The 24,564-nt window shown below is 42.1% G+C and overlaps 1 protein-coding gene across 4 annotated transcripts in view; it reads right to left on the reverse strand.

Annotated features, from left to right (window-relative positions):
* Positions 1–24,564, reverse strand: part of NUP214 (nucleoporin 214) — a 101,273-nt gene that overhangs the window by 30,358 nt on the left and 46,351 nt on the right. For all 4 annotated transcript variants that reach the window (XM_055316553.1, XM_055316548.1, XM_055316550.1 and 1 more), the window contains exons 24-29: positions 22,042–22,141; positions 12,080–12,155; positions 10,499–10,577; positions 7,542–7,632; positions 5,234–5,295; positions 1,292–3,118 (exon numbers count right to left, since the gene is read on the reverse strand). In XM_055316553.1, coding sequence (XP_055172528.1) covers positions 1,292–3,118; positions 5,234–5,295; positions 7,542–7,632; positions 10,499–10,577; positions 12,080–12,155; positions 22,042–22,141 — 2,235 coding nt within the window. The remainder of the gene's footprint in view (positions 1–1,291; positions 3,119–5,233; positions 5,296–7,541; positions 7,633–10,498; positions 10,578–12,079; positions 12,156–22,041; positions 22,142–24,564) is intronic.

The following is a 24,564-nucleotide window of genomic DNA, read 5'->3' on the forward strand; positions in this document are numbered from 1 at the left end:
TGAAAAGGACCTGGGAAAACCAGATGAGACTGTGTACTCTAACTGAAGAGCCCTAGATAAGGAGTTAGAAGGCTAGAGTTCCATTCCCAGCTGTGTCACTGATCTAGGTGGGTGAGCTCAGGCAAGTGTCAATTCTTCCACCGGGGCTTAAGTATATTGCTCAGGTACCTTTCCACATAGTTACTAGATGAAAGATTTTTTCAGAGGTTCTCAATATGTTCAAATAGTTGGAAAAAACTTGTGCATGAGGGATTCTCAAGTTCAGACTGCAGAAAAAGGATGTGCCCCAGTGTGTTGAACACCCTTCCCTGTGACACTCCTCAGGCCTTTCCCCCTGCCCACTCTCCACAACCATCATCACATTTCCCATAATTCCCACAGGCCAAACAGCCTCCTGACAGGGCAGCAGGTAGATCTCAGGACTCTTTCAGCTCTGTGTCCTTGTAGCTGAACTTAGTGGGAGCTTAACAAATATTTGTTGAGGGAAGGAAGGAAGAATTTTCCTTCCTGATAAATTATGAACCATTTTCAAATAAATCATCACCACATGAACGAATAAGCAGTTATTCATAACCTTGCCCAACAAGAATTCATCAATCCTTGTTTCTCCTCCCACAGCCTAACTGAAGAAATGCCTTTTCCCTACGATAATTATCAGAAAGCGAAATTATTTTCAAATTGTCCTATTGATAACTTGTGGAAGTAAAGGCAGCTGCTAAAATTGGACACACAACAGTGGATTGTGTTTTACTTAAAAAAAAAAAAGGTAACATTTAAAGATTTTTGTTTAATTACACTGAAAATAGGGAAAAAACACAACTTCTCAAACGTCAGTATCTGCCCTCTTAGCAAGTAAGATGGCGTCAGAGGCAGCAGGATATAAAATGTTGGCAGGGCAGCGAACTAGGAGGCACTCCAGAGTCTGGTTCTGGCTCATGATATTAGATGAGTCTCCTCGAGGCTTGACAGTTTGGGACCTAACAGCCTCTAAAGCACCTTCCAAATCTAAAGGTATGAACCTTGCCATGACCTTAAGCTCAAGATGCGTGTTTTTCCCCATGAAACTGGCACTCTGCTGACTAAGAGTGGAGAACTTGCTGAGGAGCAAAACTGCAGTGATGGTGACAAGGCCCAGGAAATGCCTGAGGCCGCCAGTGCTCTGAGGCGCCCTTCTTGAATTTAGAGTCTCTCTTTTGTTTCCCCTCCTTTATTTTAATTTGAAATACAGGATTTTTGCAAATGTTTCAAATAATGCAGAAGAGAACAAAGGGAGTCTTCTGTAAATTCTTACCTGAAGCTTGACAAAAGCTAAACCCAGAGGATGATGCCGCTGTTGTGGTGGTGGCAGAGGTGCCACCAAACACAGAGCCTCCCTGCCCGAAGCCAGGACTCTGCCCAAACGCGGGAGGGTTGCTCTGGCCAAATAGCACCCCTCCTGTGTTGGCAGAAGACTGTCCAAACGAGAAGGAGCTGGAGCTACTGGTACTTGAGGAGGCACCAAAGACATTCCCACTGGCAGACGTGGAGGTGGAAGATGCTGACTGGCCAAAAGCAGGCCCAGAGCTGAACCCAGGCTGATTGAAGGAAAAGCCGGTTGCAGGGCTGCTGGTGGACTGCCCAAAGGCCGGAGCCTGCCCAAACGTCGTGTGTCCAAAGACCCCGGTGGCTGAGGTGCCGAAGGCAGGGCTGCCAAAGCCTGAGCTGCTGACCGGAGGTGTGGCGGCTGCCGTGCTGGCTACACTGCCAGTCTGTGGCCCAAACAGGCTTGCTGCGGTGCTGACGGTCGCCTGCCCAAACACAGGGGTGGTCGAGGGGGCAGTGGCCGTGTTGCTGGGGAGCTGACTGAAAGCTGAGCTAGAACTGGCAGCGGGGGGCTGAGTGAAGACAGATGAGCCCGCGGTGGCAGTCCCAAACACTGGTGTCTCTGTGACTGGGCTTGGAGCAACACTGGAAACAGAGCTGGAGGTTACAGGGGGACCTGGGGTTTCAATGGCTACAGGGACCACGCTGGGGACTGCAGCAGCCGTGACAGTGCTCTGCCCAGGTGCTGAGAGCGTTGAGGTGGGAGACGCTGATTCCGTCCTGACATCGGGGACCGTGGGGGCAGCTGGAGCGGCCTCGGCACCAGGTGCTATGAGACTGGTATTGGAGCCTGCAGGGCCAGGGCTGCTGGCTGCAGGCTGAGCCACAGCAGCTTCTTTCTTAACAGAGTCGGAAGTCTGCAGAGGAGCCTGGGGAAGTGAGGTTGACGGCTGCGGCCCTAGAAGCGAGCTTGTTGAGGCTGAGACCTCACTGTTGTCTGGCTTCTCAGGAGAAGCTGATGACGTGGACTCCTCTGTGATTTTCCCAGAGGCCACAGGCAGGGTGGGAGCAGATGCTGAATTCAGGAGGCTACCAAAGGACAATGTGGGGAATGCGGTAGGAAGGGGGGTGGCAGTTGTTGCTGATGGGGGGGTGGGTGGGGGTACCATACTACTTGTCTGTTGGCTGCCAAAGGAAAAACTCGTCTTGCTACCACCTGGGGTCATCCCACCAAAACCCATTATCCCTGAGGATCCTGCACTGGTGAGGGGCAGGCCACCAAAGATGCCAGTTGAGGAGCTGCTAGTGCTTGTGCCAACTGCCGCTGGTGCCCCTGCAGTGGTGGTCACAGAGGAGGTCACGGGGGGCTCTGCATGCTTCCCTACCAGGGGAGGGCCAGTAAAACTAAACCCCGAGGGGACAGTTGAAGTCTTGGCCGGCTGCACACCAGTCAGGTTTGTGGATGAAGCCTTAATGGTTGGTTTTGTAGAATCATCTGCTTGGCCGACGCGCAGTCCTGAAAAACTTCCCAGGGTCTCTCCAGCCAAAGAACTTGGAAACAGAAGCTCTCCCAACTTGGATGGCGGAGTTTCCAGCTTGCCAGAGGCAGTAGAGACAGCAAGTCCAGAAGGTGCTGCAGGTCGGCCACTGGAAGGCGCAGGCTCCGCAGGAGAGGTGGTGGTGGCTCCAGAGCTGTGTGGCGCTGCCATCCCCGAGGGTGGGGAGCTTTCAGCACCTGGCTCGTAAAAAGGTTTGCCTCCCCCGCCAAAGGAGAATGCATCGAGCTGGTGTGACTCTTTAGTGGGGGGTGCTGCCCCTAGCAAGAAAAAGAAATTAGAAAGTGGGTTGGATTTAGCAACACATGATCTGTCATATTCCCATGGACTGTTTCCAAGCCCATGTCTCTCTCCCCTCGATACAGTCGGGACGGCTGTCCTGGGACAGCACTTTTCCTTGGGGAAACATAGTGAAAGCTTTTCCACGAGAGGGCTAGTTCTGAGCAAGCTCACGGAGGTGAGAAGAATAAACATCCTTTTTGTGACCATTACATCATAACTAACATACTGTTCTATCTAGAATGCATGAAATTCACAGGGTTGTCACACTGTGAAAGAGAAATAAAATGACATCTTCTCTCTTTTTTCCGTGTGTGCCTTCCTCAATAATACTTTTGACACAGTGCTCGTCTACGGACCTCCTGGTAGGCCAGGACTTGATCCAAAATGGAAGTTCCTCATGCGTTTTTTATGGGCAAAGAAAATATCAGTACACAATTATTTTTATGTACAATGAAGGGTCATTCCCTAGTACTCACTCGGTAATCAGCTTTACATAAAGAGGCAATATGACCCGGGGGTCAAGGTCATAGGCTCTGGAGCCAGGTACTCTGCCACCTGCTGTCTGTACAACTAATAACTGAAAAAGTTACGTTACCTCTTGGGGCCTCAATTTCCCCATTTGAAAAATAGATATAGTAAGAGTAGCTACATCAGAGAGCTGTTATAAAGATGAAATGAAACAGGAGAAGCACTACCAACTCCCGGTCAAATAGTAAGCGCGAATAAAAGTAACCAAAATATGATAGTTCTAGGTAAAATTCACCTATTACAGTGTTTATTGATGTTTCTAACCCATATTGTTCTAAGAAGTCTGGTTTCTTGGAAGACTGCAAAGCCCCAATTTCCTGTGTACAATTTCCTGAAAAACCTTGTATCACTGCTGTTGTACTGGATTGCTTATGGTTCTGGGTGGTTTCTATTCTATTAATTAAAATGTTTATGGAATTACCACTGCATTTTAGGACTATTTTACTTATGACTTCTGACAGTTATTATTTTGTTCCTCTTAATCTTTTTATATCACTGAGTTGTTTTTCCTCTAGAAAGTGGGACAGGGGAAGACATGGGCCTGGCCTCCAGTGTACGCTGCCATATCTATGTGGGCAAAGGTTACGAAAACAGTTTAAGAATCATTATTCTAGAAAGAAAGGAAGGAAGCCATCAACTCTTTAAGTGCCACACACAAATTAGGTTTAGGAAGTCTGCTATGCTTTTAGCTCCCTAATCTCTCTCCAGATCTTTTTCACTAAAACTTCTACCACTTAGGTTGGCACAAAGAAAGCACTCAAAAATATTTGTTGAATGAACAGAAGAAAGACGCTTAATGTGTTATTATTTGGAAAACCTAGAAATAACCTAAATGTCCAAAAGGTAAATGGGTTAAATAGATCACAGCATACATACAAGACAGAAATCACGTAGCCATTGCAAGTAACATTTATATAACGTTTCCAGTAATACTGGAAAAATCCTAAGAGATGGTGTTAAATGAAATATAGAAGAAGACAAAAAACCCACAAGGACATACAAAAGAAATGCAGCAACTGAGGAGCACAATGTTTGATTATGGAATATATCACTTTCATAGGAAGAGCTTGCTTTTCAAAATGAAAGAAAAATAAACTTAATTAAACTGAGAACTGAGAGGCACTTAAAAAAAATACATGTGGTTTCTTTACAGGTCCCTAAATTCTTTTCAACGTTAAAAACATGCCAGTTGATGGATATATAACAACACACTGCAGACCAGTGTGTTCACAGGTTATCCGGGAGAGAAGATGAATCTGGTCTTTTACAGATAAGAAGATGGAGTGAGATATTTTAATTCACACATTAACATCTACCTTTATAGCCCAGTCTTGTTTTCCCAGAAACAAATCTTTTCCTTGTTTGTAATTTAAAAAGTCAACAGAAGTCCTCCCCTTTGGTTTAAATCCTGCTTATTTCAAAGGACCAACATCGACACCGAACTTACTGCCGATGCTTTAAGCCAAGACTCAGCAGCAAGGAAAATGCTGACATATCTGTACAGAACCCAGCACCTGTTTAGAGATAACACAAGAGGATGGCTGCACCCCACAGAGAGACTGTACCTTGTGTGACGGTGACGTTAGAAGACGGGGTTGGTGTGATTATCCCAAAATTAAAGCCAGTCCTAGGGAGCGCAAGAAGAGAAGTTAAAGAGGAACAAACAACTAGGGCACAATGCTGCCCTTTTAATGTCACATTTTATGACTCATTCATACGACTGATCTGATTGATCTACTCGCAGGAACTTACAATAGAGAAGATAAACAGCAGTAGAGTAAATGCATGAATCTCAGAGACAGTAAAGGGCTTAGAGCGACAGCTGCATTTCCTCGGCAGAGTCTGGGTGGGGACCTGTGCCAAGGAAAGCTAAGGAGCAGTTGTGGAAATGCACAGGGAATGTGTATGCAGGCACAGTGGCTAGGGCAGGTGGTGTGCCTCAGGATGGATGTAAAGGGGCCCAGGCCAGGGAGAACCCCCTCCCTCGTAACCCACCCTAAGATCAGAGAGCTCATCAGGAGTGTGCCACGCTGCCAGGGGACAGGAAGGAAAGCATGAAATAGAAGCCACTGTCTGCCATTTTGACAGAACTCTTGGTTCTTAGCTGGGAAAATTTGGGTCAAAACCTTTCTGTACCCCTCTTATCAACCCCTCTCTCCTATTGTAGGTTTTCTTTAAGCTGTGAGTAAAGACTCCACAGCCAAAGGAGAAAATTCAACACACACATGAACTAGAACAGACCACTCACTGTGGTAAAGTTCAAATAACACATTTAAAAGTCTAGTTTTAAAACTTATGGCCAATCACATCAAATATAGTATTGTAAGGTTTAGGTTTTTCTTACCCATCATTGCCTTCCTCCAATGGACACTAATTATCTAAGAGGATGTGTTCTACATTTTATATTTTTAAAAAAACCCTTCTGTCTCAACCTTGAAGAAATTTTACCTAATAGGCGTAAACCAACTGACAGTGACCCAAATTTTTTCACCTTATATTAAAAATGGAAGAAGAATATCCATTTACAGAAGTAAAGATTATTAGCCTTCGTAAAAGAAGCAATAACTCCTGGCACTGACCTACTCTTTGAAACTGGCTCCCAATTATCTCTGAGAAGTATAAAACACAATGATTTACACTAAGGAAAAAATAATATATCATCTCCCTCCTCAAATTAAATTGTAAACCCCTTATTTGCTCTTAACATGTTAGGTTGAAGGGCATTTATGAAACACATTAATATTAGGGGAGAGACTGTGGTTAATGTGACTCCAGTCACAAAAGAACAAAATGGGAGAGCTCCAGAGTTTTTCCTAATGGAGCTGAATATCATGCAGCCCTTCAATGGCAAAAGTCTTTGGACAAGTTTTTATCTCTGTTCCACTGAGCCCAGCTCCCGGCCGAGGGCACCTTCCACAGGACTCCACACAATCAAGTGCCTCCAGCACTGAGAAGAGGCACTGTCCCTATAAAGATAATCAAGGTGCACATGGAACGAAGGTTAGAAGACTCTTTCATTTTTAAAAATGACTCGACTTTCCAAGTACAGCCGTCACTACTTTTAGAAAAATGAGACAGGAACACTTCTCCATATCTATATAAGACCCAGATTCCCCAATGGCTCTTGTCTTTCATCACCTTTTCGAAGTTTAATGTATAGTGATCTCTCAAGCAGTCAAGCCAATCCAAATGTCACACCTAACCCCCAAATGGTGTCAGAATGCAAATATATCAGGGTGAGAAGTTAGAAAACCCACCACAGAATCTAACACAGACCTACTACCCAAAGAAAAGGAGGCTTAACCTAAAAAGCAAAACAAAGAAATATATCGTAACACACATATAAACTTGAACTGAAAATGGGAAATACAGTTGGCCCTTGAACAATGCAGCGGTTAGGGGCACCCACCCCATGCAGTTGAAAATCTGCGTGTAACTTCTAATTCCCCAAAACTTAACTACAAATAGTCTATTGTTGATGGGGAATGGGGAAGCTTTACTAACAACATAAACAGTTGATGAACACATATTATATGCATTATGTCCTATATCTTATAATACAGGAAGCTAGAGAAAAAAATTAAAATCATAAGGAAAAGACATCTACAGTCCTATACTGCATTTATTAGGAAAAAAAATTCACATATAAGTGGACCTGCACCGTTCAAACCCCTATTGCTCAAGGGTCAGCTGTAGATCTACATTAGGACAATAAGCTGCTGCCACTATTATCAGATGCATTACTGAAGTGATAAGAACTCTGGGGTTCATATACAGTTAATAAGCAGATAAATAAACCTCTGATTTTAAGACTGGGGGAAGCTATCTATAAGGTTGCTGGCAATCTGCCATGAAATTTAGTTCATTACTGACCCTGCTGGAGAAAATGAGAACGACTTGCTGAGCTGCCCAGCAGCAGGCGGAGGAGAAGTCACAGCTGTTTCTATCTTGGCTGCCCCTGGCCCTGAAATCATGGGAAAGAAAATAAGAACATTACAAAAAAGCTGTTAGAAACACCGTTCCACTTTGTGATTCTGTGTAGCACCAGTTGTGCAATGCCACGTAGAGGAGTGCAGCTCCAGTCCGCAGGCCCCACCGTGCTCTCTGACAGGTCAGGTCAGTGGCCAGGGGAGCGGACGTGTTGCCAAACTCGTGTGCGAGGCCTCTGAACTTTCTGGTTGGCTCCGTCCGTGTTAATTCCAAACCAACACATGCCCCAGCCTCCTTTCCAGAAAAGATATCAAAATAGTTCCAGTGCAGTTTAAATTGAAACTTCTGAAAGTAGTGTTTTAATTTTATAAGATATAATTTATAATGAAGTTTTATAATTATGGTTAAGTAATATATAACTGAAGGAAAAAGATCCAAAAAGAAATAGGTTAATAGGTGAAATATATCTGAATAGTGACTTCATGGCTATTTGCTTTCTCTCTACATTCCTGTATTTCTCTTAGGGCATCGTTTTATATTTAACAAATATTAACTTTCTTTTTCATTACAAAAGTAATACATGATTCCTGCAATGCAGAAAGTGTAGAAAGCTAAAAGTATGATCCATTCTCTTCTCCAAGTTCAATTTCACTGTAAGTACTCATAAACAGTTTGGGGTATATCTTTAATTCCCGCCCCCCCATTGCTCTACTTTAAAAGAGGGAAGGAGAAGAAACACTATGTCTAAAAAGCCCAAACTGGGGCACCTGGGTGGCTCAGTTAACTGTCTGACTCTTGATAACTCAGGTCTTGATGAGTTCCTGAGTTCCAGCCCCAAGCTGGGCTCCACGCTGGAGTTGGGCATGAAGCCTACTTAAAAAAAAAAAAAAAAAGAAAGAAAGGCACAAATCAAATCAAATGTAAGAAAAAGTACATTCTCTTCAGATGAGTATGGGGTAGATATTAGTAAAATTATTTTAAAAACTACTATAATGCAATGTGGTGTGTATAGGGATATTCAATGCAATCTTGCTTATAATCTTGAAAAATTAGAAACAATCTAAACTATCAGCATAGTACTGATAAAACTTAACAGGGTGCAACTCCTAGGCTACAGCTGAAACAAGTTAGTTAGAGCTGGGTCAGATTTGGAAAGATGAGCCGAATACTTACTGCAATGGGGGGAGGATTAACATACACAGGATATGCCTATTTTCGTTAAAAAACAAAAAAAACCCAAAAAAAACAAAAACAAAAACAAAAAAAAAAAAACAACAATGAAGTAAACTTCGAGATATACAAATTAAATCATTAAGGGCTGCTATTTCTAGAATATGAATTGAAAGGGCAGCTTTTACTTTTTTATATTCTAAACCTCTTCAGTGTAGACTTTTTGAACATCTAAATTGTTTCATAATCAGAATAGCAACGGAGGTATTTCCATTCTTAAAGAGAGAACTACAGAGGTCTCAGAATAAATTTTTAAAGAAACTTTGTAAGCTTCTGAATAGTATTTTTCAGGGAAATTTTTCTGCCCCCAAAACCCTTTTCCTTCGATTATCCAGTGAGTGAAAACAGAAGTATATGCTGAGCAATGAAAGACAGATTTCACAATCACTGCTGCATGATGAATCTCAGAAAATGTCTGGGAAAGTAACGCTGTGTAAGATGTATGTGAAGCAAAGTTTCTTAGATATCCTTGGTTCTTAAGTTCTAGAGTGACAACAAGCTCTTCAAAGCAGTCCTTGAAAGAAGCTGGGATAGATGTCCTTCAAAAACTTTCTAAAACATTAGCCGGAAATGGAAATGAACTTAATCTGAATCCTAAATGATTCAAAAGTCTTTGACAACTCCACTAAATTTTCCCTTTTAACAGACAACTTTAGATCTCAGTTAAGAAGTGCTACGTAACTCCTTCTCATAGAAAGCTTACACGACACAATGGTGGCTCTGCACTAATCCAAATTCTAGAGCTCAACTTTGGCATACATGCTAATGGATTTCTTCTGAGTGCAAGGACTATTTACAGAAGATAGACCCAATATCCAGGCAGATAGCTCTCAATCATAGAGAATAGAATGACTATATGGCTGAGCAGAGATGAGAGAATGTGGGCTGCCGATGGGGGAGGTTCAGTGTCCAACAGAATCTGCCTGGAGACCCACTTGAGAGCATGAATGAAAGCAAAAGTCGGAGTCCATGGTGTGGTGAAAATACAGAACTGCAGGCAGCACAAAACTCCCAAAGCAGAAGGTGACACATGCCAAACTAGGGGTTATAAAAAAGGAGCCACCAGGAAGAGGGTGCCAAGGACGACCCCACATCAACATCAAGTTATACATAAACTTGTGCTTCAAGGTGGTTTGGGGAACGTTGACCCCTTGGTCATGGCACCAATGGTGACTACAAAAACTATGAATTTTAAGAATAACTAAGCTTGAGTGGGCTTTGGGAAGTATGTGAAACCATAAAATCTGATACTGACATTATATCTACTCTGACATCTTATATTACAACCGTTCTGTTTTTCCAGTTTTGAATTATCACTGTGAACCAAGAGGATATTTCACTCCTTTTAGTAGAAGACTATAGTTCCTGTTCCACTCTCCTCCCCTCTTAACTTTGATCATCCAGCAAGGCTAGTGAAGATAACGGTATTGCTCCTTTTCAGGAAGAGCATTTCTAGGAAGATTTTTTGCATACTGTGCTTGAATTTCGAAGTCTGCAGAGCTGGTGGAGGGCTTGCTATTTCCTAGAGACTCTTCATCGACTGAAACCTTCCAAGATCTCTTTACTTGGTTTCCTATGTCAACTGCCCTCTATGATCTAGAACACTAACCTCTGCTGTGGGTGTGGGTTCTTTCGCCTTTATTTTCACTAAAACAAAAATGCAAACTGACCTGAAGCTTTATCACCAGATGACAACTGACTGGACACAGGCGTGGGCCCGGATGGCTTCAGGGAATTTATTAGAGATCCCTGTAACAGAACACAAGCAGAACATTTATGTGAAACCACTAACCATCCTTTAGAATAAAGAAACATATAAAACAAACATCTAAAAGTAAGCAAGCATAAGCACTTTTATTTATCTTAATTAAAAAATCCTTACAATGTGAGTATTTTAAAATGCCTGCCATGTGTAAGAGTGTATTGGAGGATGCAAATGGAATATCCTGCAAGCTCCAAGAACACAGTCTTGCCTATGTAGCTTGTGGCTATTTTCTTAGTGCCCAGCAGTCCCTGGTACACAAGAGGGACCAGATTATCAGGTAGAAGAGTAAGTGAATGAATGAAATAGATACTGATTCTCAATAAATTCATAATAAAATAAAAAGCAAAACTGTTCAACTTCTCCATCTTCAGAGAATGTTGCTTTACTCTTATTTGTTATGACTTATGCCTACATAAGGTCAACATGGAACCCTCCAGAGGCATGACCAAATGCTAAAATGCCATTTTAAGTCATGGCAAACCAAGGCTCAGAGCCAGGTTGAAAACTCATGATAGGCAAATTATGATGTTCAATCTCAAACACAATCTGAAATGACTCATCTCAGAGACATGGAGGTTAGTGGAGAAACCAGGTTTTCTTGGGGAAGGTTTCAGAGATAGCTTGATCTATCTTTTAGCCACTTCCTATTAGTCTTTGCTGGATTGTTTAACTGTTTATAATATAACCTATTTTTGTGAGACAGTAACAATTTTTCATCAGGCAAAAGCCTAGTTGTAGACCTACTGAACGTCACTGAATAGGCAAGCTCTGAAAAAGAGATTGTAGGAGAAAGCCAGAAGCCACTCTCCAGGTACTGATCCTGAAAGCCACAGACAGGAAAATGGTACAAGAGCTGGGGTCCAGCTCTGGCTCCAGCATCTACTGATCATGTGAGCTTGCACTGGTCACCTGCACCTCAGCCTCTTCATTTGTGAAACACATTTAAACATCTGCCCCGCTCTTTTTTTTTTTTTTTTTAAAGATTTTATTTATTTATTCATGATAGTCACAGAGAGAGAGAGAGAGAGAGAGGCAGAGACACAGGCAGAGGGAGAAGCAGGCTCCATGCAGGGAGCCCGACGTGGGATTCGATCCTGGGTCTCCAGGATCGTGCCCCGGGCCAAAGGCAGGCACTAAACCTCTGCACCACCCAGGGATCCCATCTGCCCCGTTCTACTGCACATGGCTGTTATATGGGTAAATGAAGATCATGTTAAGTGAAAGTAAATTATAAAACCAAATATCCTGAACAACTATAAGGTATTAGAATTATGACCCAAGATGACTAGATGCAGAATGTTAAATGACCTGAGAAGACAATGTCAGGTCCCAAATGACCTACTAAATTAAACTATAGGGAAGCATAAATTTTAAGGAAAGGATCACAGGTCTTTGTTAGACCTATAATCTGTTTAAATGAAGTCAGGACTTAAAACAGTACTTAAAACAGCATGGCTATTCACAAAAGCAAAGATCAGTAAGTCACCTGCTTAGCCTGGTTAGCAGCTACTGGGGTCATCACAGGGTGAGGTGTCTTGGCTGAAGAGTATGGCACCGAAGAACTGGAAAACACAAAAGCATATGCTCAACAGGAAGGCATGTAGGTGGAAATTATATTCATCCTTGAGCCTACCTTCTTTTTTTTTTTTTTTTAAAGATTTTATTTATTTATTCATGAGAGACACAGAGAAAGAGACAGAAGACAGAGGGAGAAGCAGGCTCCATGCAGGGAGCCCAATGGGGGACTCGATCCTGGGTCTCCAAGGATCATGCCCTGGGCTGAAGGCAGGCGCTAAACCACTGAGCCACCCAGGCTGTCCGAGCCTACTTTATATCCAATAAATCATACTAATTTTGGGTAGACTATGTCAGGGACCCTAACCAGTCATTTAATACTTTTCTTTCTTTCTTTTTTAAAATATTTTATTTATTCATTTATGAGAGACATACAGAGAGAGAGGCAGAAACAGTGGCAGAGGGAGAAGCAGGCTCCATGGAGGGAGCCCGATGTGGGACTCGATCCCGGGACTCCAGATCATGCCCTGGGCCAAAGGCAGGCGCTAAAACGCTAAGCCACTCAGGGATCCCCCATTTAATACTTTTCTGAAGAATAAATTCTTTAAATGAAATCTGAGTCTTCAATCTGAGTCTTCAGCATAAAAGTCAAAGCAGTGAGCCTAAAACTTTTTTTTTCTTCCTGAAATCCTAAGAAAAAAAAGTTAATACAATTCAGAAGTAGAGCTTTTTCTTTTCAGGAGAGTCAGCCTTCTTTATCTTCTCCCTCCCTGCCATCCCCAGTTCTAGATTCTATGGGGCATGCCTGATTCTCTTTCCAAGCCTGAGGAAATGTTCATCAGGATCCATGGGATGTATATGAACTGTTACTTATTTTTTTTTAAAGATTTTATTTATTCATAAGAGACACAGGGAGAGAGAGAGAAGGGCAGAGACACAGGCAGAGGAAGAAGCAGGCTCAATGCAGGGAGCCCGACGTGGGACTCAATCCCGGGACCCCAGGATCATGCCCTGGGCCAAAGGCTGGCGCTAAACTGCTGAGCCACCCAGGCATCCCTGGACTGTATTACTTAAAGAAGAGATAGCAACCAGCCCCTTTGAGCCCACTGCCCACCAGGTCAGCACACAGAGATTCAAATGTACCCCTGTACCGTACAAACTACAAACTGCACCTCTGCTGCAGTCTGAGAAACCTATCCACTATTTGTAGAAAAGAGATCTTTTGTTAACTCTGAATGAGGTATGCAGTGAGCTGTTATTTCAGTAATTATTTAGTGTTAAAAGTGTGAGGGAACAAACCCTCTTGCTTATTAATGCAATCATGGATAAAAGCTCTACTCTTGGCTACTGTAAGCAATTTATTTATCTGTCCTAAGCCCAAAGCTCCTTTGACTGGTAAGTATAGCAGTAGTAGCTGTAGGATCTAGTTTTATTTTTTAGAATTCCCCCTAGACTAGGGAGGATTGCTATTTTTCCATCAAAAAATTAATTTGGAAGAGGAAAGACTAAAATAAGCCCATGCCTCATAGAAGAAAATTATTAAATGATTTAACAATCTTACAAGCACCTCACGATCCTATGCTGGATAAACACAGGAACTGTCCCAAACTTTATGAGATTGAGAGATGAGAAGAAATGGAGTTATTTTCAATGAAACAAATCCCCTTTGCTTTTCCATGAAGACAGAAGAAGCTAAAAATGTGTTCTCTGAAGAAACATGTCTCTGCTCCCCTGAGATATTCCACCAGAGAGAGAAGGAATGTGGGACTGAGGTTGCTAAGACTAAGAAAGCCCCAGGCAGACACGGCAGACCTGGGTAAAGATGTGGTTTGAGCTCATAAAAACCACAAGGGAAATGAAAATCTTTTATTCTTTCCCAAAGACAAACAAAAAAGAAATTATAAGTAAAAATAAAAGCAGCAATTTATCCAACTTTAGAATATTTTTTATGCCTAAAACTTAGTTATGACGTGATGGTAAACTAAATCACACACAAAATAGGCTGAGTGTAATTATCGTTCTAAATGTTTGTGATAATGCTACAAAATCTCTTGGGTGTCCTAAATCCCCAAACACACAACATTAGGAATTCACAGTACCTACACACTGGCCCACATGATAGCCCTGCAGAGAAATGCTGCTCAGCGCAGTCTGCTGACAAACCAGTGGACCAGATGGGACTAGATCTAGACGGACTACATCTGCCATGATCCAAGACAGCAAAAGCAAGGGATGACTGAATTCTACTTTCTAGCAGCACAGGCCTGAAAGGGATGATCAGAACTTCATTTGATGTGCTGTTCCACAAGCAAAAACAAGTCAGAGGACCACAAGCAGAAACTGGCACTGCACCAGAACTCCAAAGAGAAACCCATAGCACAGGCGTCCACAGATGACATTACATTACTGACAACACTCAAGTGCTGCTTTAGAGATGAGTAATGGGGTCACACAGGTCACGGAGAGTGGTCCAATTTGGTTACTGGAGAAAAACACTCTCAACAGAATCTATGTCCTCTGGCTCCCATTCCCCAGAACACTCTGATAAAAATTAAGCAATAATTACAGATGAAAATACCAAATATCTTATACACAGGAAATGTCACCACACACCTGTGTCAAGGGCTGCCTTGAATACAGAAGAGTCACTCTGCTCCCTGTTGTTAGCACACCCTGCCAACGTCATGTGCCCACAGAGGTGGACTGAGGCACACATGCTGTAGGGTGCATGATCTACACACGATTATAACACTGAATTGTTGAGACGTTGAAGCATGAAAATGTCATCTTGGCCTTTTCTTAGCAGTCCTTTAGATGTCAGTGAACTTTAACAAGGTAAATATATTGTTGTGAAAGGGGCCAACTACTCATTCTTTTACCTGTTTCAACATTTTTTTAAATAAGCTCCATGCCCAGTATGGGGCTCGAACTCACAACTCCGTGATCAAGAGTTGCATGCTCTACCGACTGAGCCAGCCAGGTGCCTCTATTTCAACATTTTAAAGATCTTAAAAAACAAGAAACCGGGCTATGCTTTATTTTGATAAATCTGAATTATGATCATGAGTATCCTGTTATGTATTAGTGGATGACACAGCAGATCTAAGCTGTGAAAGCTACTCAAAAGTTACCTAATGACTTAAGAAACTTTTGGTAATAGTTTAGAGAAAGGTAAGGCAAGTGGGGAGAAAGGACAACATCTCAAGAGCAGCTGAAGAAACAGACAAAACAAAATCAGGGGAGAAAAAGAAAGCAGATGATAGGAAACGTGAAAACAAAAGTCCATTTTCTCATCTACCAATGGGCAGTCACCGTCAAGGGTAATAACAAATGAGACACTCTGGGTAAAGATACCGGTCAGCATGTCATCATACACTGCTTGTGGGAAGATAAATGATACAACCTCTAAGGGGGTAAATATGGCAACAGCTGTCACAATTATACCCACATCTGGATACAAGGACACAGACACCCCCATGGCCTCAGCAGTCTTGCACTGGAGAGTTTATCCTATAGATACAGCTACAAGTGTGCAAAATGATTCATGTGGCCAATTATTTATCAAGCATCGTTGGTAATAATGCAAGAGGAGCAACCCCAATATCAATCAGTGGAGGGGGAAAAAAAAAGCTATCAGTTCATTTTCACGAGTTTCTTATATCCATCATTGGAGATTTTAACTGCCAACCATTGTGTCCTACTGGTAAATTTTATGTCCCTGAAAATTTGGAGATTTTAACTGCCAACCATTGTGTCCTACTGGTAAATTTTATGTCCCTGAAAATTCAAAATATTTTCCCAAATATCATTAAGTCTTCTAACCCAAACTGTGGTTCTTGTATGAATGTCCATATGACAAATGACTTAAATAATGTAAGTTGGAACTGCTTTAGAGCTCTGAGAAGGGCCTGTATTAAATATAAAAATGGGATTCTGTTAAGAATTTACTAAGACTGTGGAAAATGTTCACAATGTTTCATGATTAAGCTGAAAGAGGAGGTTTCAAAGCTTCATGTATTCAAACTTGAAAAAACTAAATTTTCATAGAATAAAGATGAATAATATGTAAATAGTGACTGAATCTCTATGGTGGGAATAAAGGTGACTTTAATTTTGTTCTTTTTATTTTTATTATTTTATTATTTGAGAGTGAGCAAGCAAGCACGAGCTGGGGAGGGGCAGAGGGAGAAGCAGACTCCCCACTGAGCAGGGAGCGAGATGCGGGGCTCAATCCCAGAACCCTGGGATCACACCCTGAGCCAAAGGCAGATGCTTAACCCACTGAGTCACTCAGGTGCCCCAATTTTGTTCTTTTTAACTATCTCTGCTTATTATAATGTCTACAATAAACATTTATAATCAGAAGACAAGGATCAAAGTTTTTTTAAGGTTATGGTCGGTTACTAAAGTTATTTTTAAAGTGGAGCAACATCTTTAAGTCCGTGAAAGAAAAAACTGCCAACCTAGAATTCTTAGTGAAAATATCCTTCAAGGGGATCCCTGGGTGGCGCAGCGGTTTGGCGCCTGCCTTTGGCCCAGGGCGCGATCCTGGAGACCCGGGATCGAATCCCACATCAGGTTCCCGGTGCATGGAGCCTGCTTCTCCCTCTGCCTATGTCTCTGCCTCTCTCTCTCTCTCTGTGACTATCATAAATAAATAAAAATTAAAAAAAAAAAAGAAAATATCCTTCAAAAACTAAAGCAAAATAAAGACTTTGGCAGACACGCACAAGCTGAAAGAACTCAGATCTACACCTGAAGAAATGTCAGAGGAAGCCCTTTAAGCAGAAGGGAAAACATACCAGACAGAGACATGGGATTAAACAAACAAATGAAGGACACCAGAAATGACACCACCATCTGGATAAGCAAAAGAGGTTTTCCTTCTTCTTTAAATCTGCTTCAAAGATAATGAACTATATGTAACAATGAACGTATCATGGAACTGATAACACCAGTGGAAATAAAATGTACAATGATGATGACAGCACCACAAAGGTGGGGAGTGCAGGAACAGAGGAATACTGCTATAAGATTCTTATATGAGGGCAGCCCTGGTGGCGCAGTGGTTTAGTGCCGCCTGCAGCCCATGGTGTGATCCTGGAGACCGGGATCAAGTCCTGTGTCAGGCTCCCTGCATGGAGCCTGCTTCTCCCTCTGCCTGTGTCTCTGCTTCTCTCTCTCTCTGTGTGTCTCTATGAATAAATAAATAAAATCTTAAAAAAAAAAAGATTCTTATATGGTATTTTTAAAAAATATTTTATTTATTTATTTGAGAGAGAGAGGGAGAGAGAGAGAGCGAGTGAGCCTGAGCATGCACAAGCAGTGGGAGGGACAGAAGGAAAGGGAGAAGAGTCGCACTGAGTGGGGACCCCGACAGAGGGTACAGTATCACTTGGAGACAGAATGGGGTAAGTTAAAGAAGTACACTGTAAATCCTAATGCAATCATGTAAATAACATAGTGTTATAGCTGATTAAGCTGAGAAAGATAAAATAGAATCATAAAAAATATTCAACCCAAAAGAAGCTGCAGAAAAAGAGGAAAAAATGGAGCAAAGAACAGATGAGACAAATAAACCAAACAGCAATATGATGTATTAAGTAAGACCCAACATCAGGGACGCCTGGGTGGCTCAGCAGCTGAACGTCTGCCTTTGGCTCAGGGCATGATCCCAGAGTCCCGGGATCGAGTCCCGCATTGGGCTCCTTGCGTGGAGCCTGCTTCTCCCTCTGCCTGTGTCTCTGCCTCTCTCTCTGTGTCTCTCATGAATAAATAAATAAAATCTTTAAAAAATAATAATAAAAAAATAAAACCCAACATCATATATTAAATATGAATGGTCTATATACTCCAATTTAAAGTCACAGATTGTCAGCCTAAATAAAGAGCAAATACTCAACTATATGTTGTCTACAAGAAATCCATTTTATTTTATTTATTTATTTATTTTTAAAATTTATTTATTTATGATAGTCACAGGGAGAGAGAGAGAGGGAGGGAGAGAGAGAGAGAGAGAGAGAGAGAGGCAGAGACACAGGCAGAGGGAGAAGCAGGCTCCATGCACCGGGAGCCCGACGTGGGATTCGATCCCGGGTCTCCAGGATCGCGCCCTGGGCCAAAGGCAGGCGCCAAACCGCTGCGCCACCCAGGGATCCCTAGAATAGGCAAATTCTTAGAGACAGAAAATAGCACAGAAGTTAGCAGGGGCTGGAGGGAAGTGGAGAGTTATTAATAATTTAATAGGTACAAGTTCTACCTGGGATAATGAAAAAATTCTGGAAATAAATAGTGGTGAGGTTTATACAACATGGGAAATGACTTGGTGTCATTAACAATGTACACTTAAGGATCCCTGGGTGGCGCAGTGGTTTGGTGCTGACTCCAGGTGTCCTCCCTCCTGCTCCAGCCTCCCTCCTGGCCTTCTTGAACTTGCCACTGGCCCTATACCTGGGGCCATTTTCCTGAGGATGGTCACGAGACCTGCTCTCTAGCCTTTTGGTCTTTACTCAATTGTCAAGTATCAAAAGCCACATAAAATAGAAAGATTCAGTTTAATGGAGAAAGCAACATGGTCTGGTACTTTTTGTTTTTGTTTTTTAATTTAAATTCAATTTGCCAACATACAGTATAATATCCAGTGCTCATCTCATCATGTGCCCTCCTTAAAGCCCATCACCCAGTTACCCCAAACCCCATCTACCTCCCCTTCTGCAACCCTTTGTTTCCCAGTTAGGAGTCTCTTGTGGTTTGTCTTCCTTTCTAATTTTTCCACATTCAGCCACCACCCCCACCCTCCTGTCCAGCCGCTTCCCTTATGGTCCCTTTCACTATTTCTTATATTCCACATATGAGCGAAATCATATGATAATTGTGTTTCTCTGATTGACTTACTTCACTCAGCATAATACCTTCCAGTTCCATCCACATTGATGTAAATAGTAGGTAGCTCATAGCAGCAATGTCCACAATAGCCAAACTGTGGAAGGAGCTATGATGTCCTTCAGCAGATGAATGAATAAAGAAGATGTGCTATTTATACACAATGGTCTGGTACTTCTGAGATAGTTTAGTCATTAATCATGGAGGAGAAGCACCTTCTTTGGCCACCTTCTTTAAAATTGTAGCCCACACCCAGATAATAGGTCTTAAATCCCTTCCCTACTTCAATTTTCTCCACATCTGTCATCACCTAAAACACTGCATATTTTACTCACTCATTTCACACTTATTGTCTTTCTATATCTAGGGCAGGATTCATTGGTGGTGTTTTTGTCTGTTTCGTTAACTGCTTTATACCCAGCACCTAGAATAGTGTATTAAATATTTAATTAATTAAAGGGAACCTGGGTGGCTCAGTCAGTTGGGTTCAGCTTGGGTCATGATCTCGGGGTCATGAGATCAAGTCCCATGTCAGACTCCAAGCTTGATGCAGAATCTGCTTCTCTCCCTCCCTCCCTTTCCCTTTGCCCCTCCCCCCCGTCATGTGTGCTCTACTCTCTAAAACAAATACATTTTTTTAAGAAGTACTAAATTAAGCATTTGTTGAAAGAATAAATAAACACCAAAATTTCTGAAAGAAATGGGTGTGTCTGGTGTGTTTTGATAAAAAAGAAAAGAAAAAGAAAGAAACCAACAACCTCACCTCATTTGGCCCCCCTCTTCATATTCTATATTCTACCTCCTGACAGGTCATACCAGCCAGCCTTCCTTCAACTCTGCCTGAAATGTGCTCTGCCCTGTCCCCAGTTTGGGTTTCCAGATTCTGCATCCTCTGTCCAGAACACTCTTCTATGGGCAACTGTTGGTCATTGTTCACTTCTAGCTAAAGTATGTTTCCCTCACCAACCTCCTCATCAACCCAGATTCAATCCAATTGCCTCATTATATGCTTTCTTAGTACCCTGCACTCCTTCACTGGACTTATTATATTGCAATCATCCAACTCCTTGTGTAATTGCCAATTTAGTGGCTGTCTTGCTAAAATATAAGTGCTGTGAAAGCGGGGACTTGGTAGGTCTTATTCACTACTGCATCCCCTAATACCCAGGGCAGTATCATACTCCTAGCAGATGCCCCATTAGAATCTGTGGGATCCAAAGTGACTGAGTACCCATGGATTCACACTAGATAAACCCTCTTCCTTACTTAAAACAGGGTGGTTAGTCAATGAATGTAATGGATGAAGCCAATGAACATAAAAGATACATCAATAGCAGAAATATGTAAGCTCATCTTATAATAATCTTCTGCAAGATACTACTCAGGAAGTTAAATGCAAAGTTAAATACTTAAAATACACTTAGGGAAACTACCATTTAACAGAATACGAAAGCAATTTCATAATGAACAAATGTATTTCTCTAGCTTTCTTATTAAAAGATGTAGTAAATGTCAATTTGCATTTATGAATTCTGCTTAGCATTAACGCATTACTCAATGCATGGTGATTAAAAATGAACTATGAGGGGCGCCTGGGTGGCTCAGGTGGTTAAGCATCTGCCTTCAGCTCAGGTCATGATCCCAGGATCCTGGGATCAAGCCCCGCATCAGCTCCCTGCTCAGAGGGGAGTCTGCTTCTCCCTCTCCCTCTGCCCATCCTCCCCACCTTGTTCATGCTTGCTCTGTCACTCTCTCAAATAAATAAATAAAATCTTTAAAAAAATAAAAATGAACTATGAGGCGCCTGGGTGGTTCCACCAGCTGAGTGCCTGCCTTTGGTTGGGGTCATGGTCCCAGGGTCTTGGGATTGAGTCCCGTGTAGGGCTGCTCAGTGGAGAGCCTGCTTCTCCCTCTCCTCTCCCTGCTCCATGCTTTCTCTCTCACTATCTCCGTATCTCTTAAATAAATAAATAAATAAATAAATAAATAAATAAATAAATAAATAAAACAAAAGCAAAAAATAAAAAAAGTATAAATGAACTATGTTCCAGGCAACTTGCTGGGCATACAAGTTCAATAACTGTACTAGAGTCCAAATCCATAGGAAAGGAGAGAAAGTTTCTTTAAGATTCCTTTTGATTTTTTGTGTCTATTTTTCTCAAGTCGGAGGAAAGGGCAAACTTAGAACTGTTCCTCTGACAAAACCCTGATCAGAGATATGCTAAGAACCAGTCGAAGGAAACAGAGTTTAAGAAATGGTTAAATGAAAAAAAAAAAAAAAAAAAAAAGAAATGGTTAAACACTAAGAGGTGTTTCTACTCTATGGTTAATGGCTAAAGTATCTCAGAAATACCAGATTACATTGCTTTTACCGTTAAGCTGGATATTCCTGTCTTATGCAGTATTCTGCCTTTTGGTGGCTTTTCTTTGCCTTCCCTACACTAGGAATTTGGCTACAATTCCCAAACTCTAATGTACAGTTTTTTCTCTTGGGAAGTTCACAACAACCACAAATGCCATCTTGGTATAAACAGCATACCAAAGCTTCAAGGTCACTACAAGATAGGAAAGTGAGTAGGCTTGTTTTTGGCTGTTAGGATAGCCCTGAGATAACTAAGAAATTCCTGGAACAGGCAGTGTTGATAAACGGACCAATGTAGAAGAGAAGGCCAGTGGACTAGAGATGCAGAGCCACTTGATAAGGCCCAAACACAGCAGTGAGCAGACCTGCTCTATGGGATGAAGAGAACAGGCACAATGTGGAAAAAACACTGGGCCTGTGGCTGCTCTTCCTACTGCTGGACTAATCGCCAGACACCAACTCCCTGAATTACACTGGTCCTTACCATCCCTATGTTCAAAGTGAAGAAATGCCCCTCAACTCTTCCCTGTGCCCGGGAGAGGGTGTCATGGATAAAGAGATCTAACCTAAGAGAACCTAAGGCTCTGCCAGAAACTGTGACAGCAGCAGTGCTGCTCCCTGCAGACAGCTCATCGCTATTACAGAAGAACTCCCTGGCTTAAACACAGTTTAACAAAGCAGTTACATACCTCATCGCTGCAGAGGTGGCTGTAGGATTATTTTTCAGTTCCTGAACATTTACCACTTGAGGGACATTCTTCAGAGTTGATTCAGTCAAAGTACTTACAGCTATTTAAATAGAAGAGAAAATAAAAATAAAAATAAAAATCAATAAATAGAGGAGAGAGAGGCATATTAATTGCAGTAAAGGATCACAAATCCCAGCCACGTACAACTGAATAACCAGGACAACATATTCAAGCAGGATGTAATTTTATTATAAAGGAAATCTACTCTGGGGAGTTCTAAAGCTCTGTGTTCAATGGGACAGCTGTTCTACTCTATTTATGAAGATTATGGGATGAAGTTTTGTGCAATTTAGTCAAATGTACTAGTTTAGGGAAAAAGAATTCCCTGGCCAGTTCTCAGAGAGCAGAGCTGAGCTACCTGCAACATTGTTGGCTCACCCTGGAAAGGGTAGAAAGAGCTAGACGATAAGCAGTGTTCAGATCAAGGATTTCTGCCATCTATTCCATCCATCCAACCATCCAATCATCCTTTCACACGGGCAGCTCATTATTGCCAGATTGTCAGATGCTGGGAATACAAAAAAATGTCCAAAATATAGCTTCTTCTCTAAAGGAGCTCATGGCTTAGTGAGACAGGCACATGAATAAGATGTGGAAAATGGAGCTTGGGCAAGAATGGGAGGAAAGTCCAAGAGGCTTATTTAAGGAATGGCAACAGAGATGGACATGACATCTTATCTTATTAGGCGTGTCAGCTTGCATGTCTTTTTTGGTCTTATATTTTAAAACTGCATTCTAAAGCACTTAATGACATTTTCTAATTACCAAGAAAGTTTGAGCAAAGCTCTTGGACCAGTTTTTTGGCACAGTTGACTGCTGTGGCCACAGAATGGTGGGTGCATGGCAGCATGCTCTCATTCCCTCCTTCAGAGAAGTGAGATGGCTCGTCTTGCCTACAACTGCACATACTGCATCCTTCACATTCAAAGGTACCTAACACCTTAAAAATTTTTTGCTTCTAAGATGGTAACAGAGATCATACCACCTCCTGCTAAGTGGAATAATCCTACATCCTAGCAGATTCCTGACTCAATCAGTTTGATTTGCGGCCTACTCAGCACAGTGCCAAGATTCTGCTTCCTCCAAGTAACATTTAAAGAAAACATCAAAGACTTCTATTTTTTCAGAAGGCTCAAAGGTACCTTAAAAAGTTATCTCGTTTGTGCTCTTTCATATCTGTTCTAGATGCCTTAATAAGGTTTTAATATTTGAGATTTCTTAAGAATGCTTTTATACTGTATAATGGTAATCCTTTCTTTGTCTAAATCAAACTACTATATCTCTTTAGTTCTTTTTTTTTTCTTTTTTAAAGATTTATTTATTTATGACAGATATAGAGAGAGAGAGAGGCAGAGACACAGAAGGAGGGAGAAGCAGGCTCCATGCTGGGAGCCTGACGTGGGACTCGATCCCGGGACTCCAGAATCGAGCCCTGGGCCAAAGGCAGGCACTAAACCACTGAGCCACCCAGGGATACCCTCTCTTTAGTTCTTTAAAAAGTATTGTCCGGGGATCCCTGGGTGGCGCAGCGGTTTAGCACCTGCCTTTGGCCTGGGTCGCAATCCTGGAGACCCGGGATCGAGTCCCACATCGGGCTCCTAGTGCATAGAGCCTGCTTCTCCCTCTGCCTGTGTCTCTGCCTCTCTTTCTCTCTCTCTCTGTGACTATCATAAATAAATAATAAAAAAAAAAATAAAAAAAGTATTGTCCAAAGTGATACATGTTCCGAGCAGTGATAAAACTAAAATACAATTTCATTCAACTGAAACAAAAATATTTTATTTATAACAGAATTTCTCGAATTTGGCACTACTGACATTTTGGGTCTGGATAATCCTTTGTTGTGGTGGTGTCCTGCACATTTGAAGATTTTTTGCAGCATTCCTGACTTCTACCCACTAGATGCCAGCAGCACTGCCAACTGCTGGGGAGGAGTACAGGGCACAAAATAGTCTCCACTTGAGAACCACTGGCTTGTACAAACTGATTAACTAGTGATAACTGAAGCCCTTGAGGCCAATTACCTAGAAATGCTAATGCAGGAAATCCTGGATAACCACAGAGCACTGACAAAATGCAAGTGCTGATTATGACTAGCTCATTAGAGTTTCCATCTGTAAAGGCTAGGTTGGTAATCTTACGAAAATGCTGTGCTGAAATAGAGCACAGGGTAGGAGTCCAGTCTGGGCTCTGCTACTTATTGGTTGGGTCACCGTCACCTCTCTGAACCTGACATTACTCAAAAGCAAAATGGGCACACCAATAGCCACCTCCCAGGGTGGCTGGGATCCAAAGGACACTGTGAGATGATTCCAATGTTTTCAGATGATCTAACAGCAAAGATCAATTGGAGGCTTAAAGCAGACATTATTCAAAAGTAGAGATTAGGGATTCCTGGGTGGCTCAGCAGTTTAGCGCCTGCCTTCGGCCCAGGGCATGATCCTAGAGTCCCAGGATCGAATC

The sequence above is a fragment of the Nyctereutes procyonoides genome, unplaced genomic scaffold (assembly GCF_905146905.1).
Source record: "Nyctereutes procyonoides isolate TBG_1078 unplaced genomic scaffold, NYPRO_anot_genome, whole genome shotgun sequence".
Taxonomy (NCBI): Eukaryota; Metazoa; Chordata; class Mammalia; order Carnivora; family Canidae; genus Nyctereutes; species Nyctereutes procyonoides.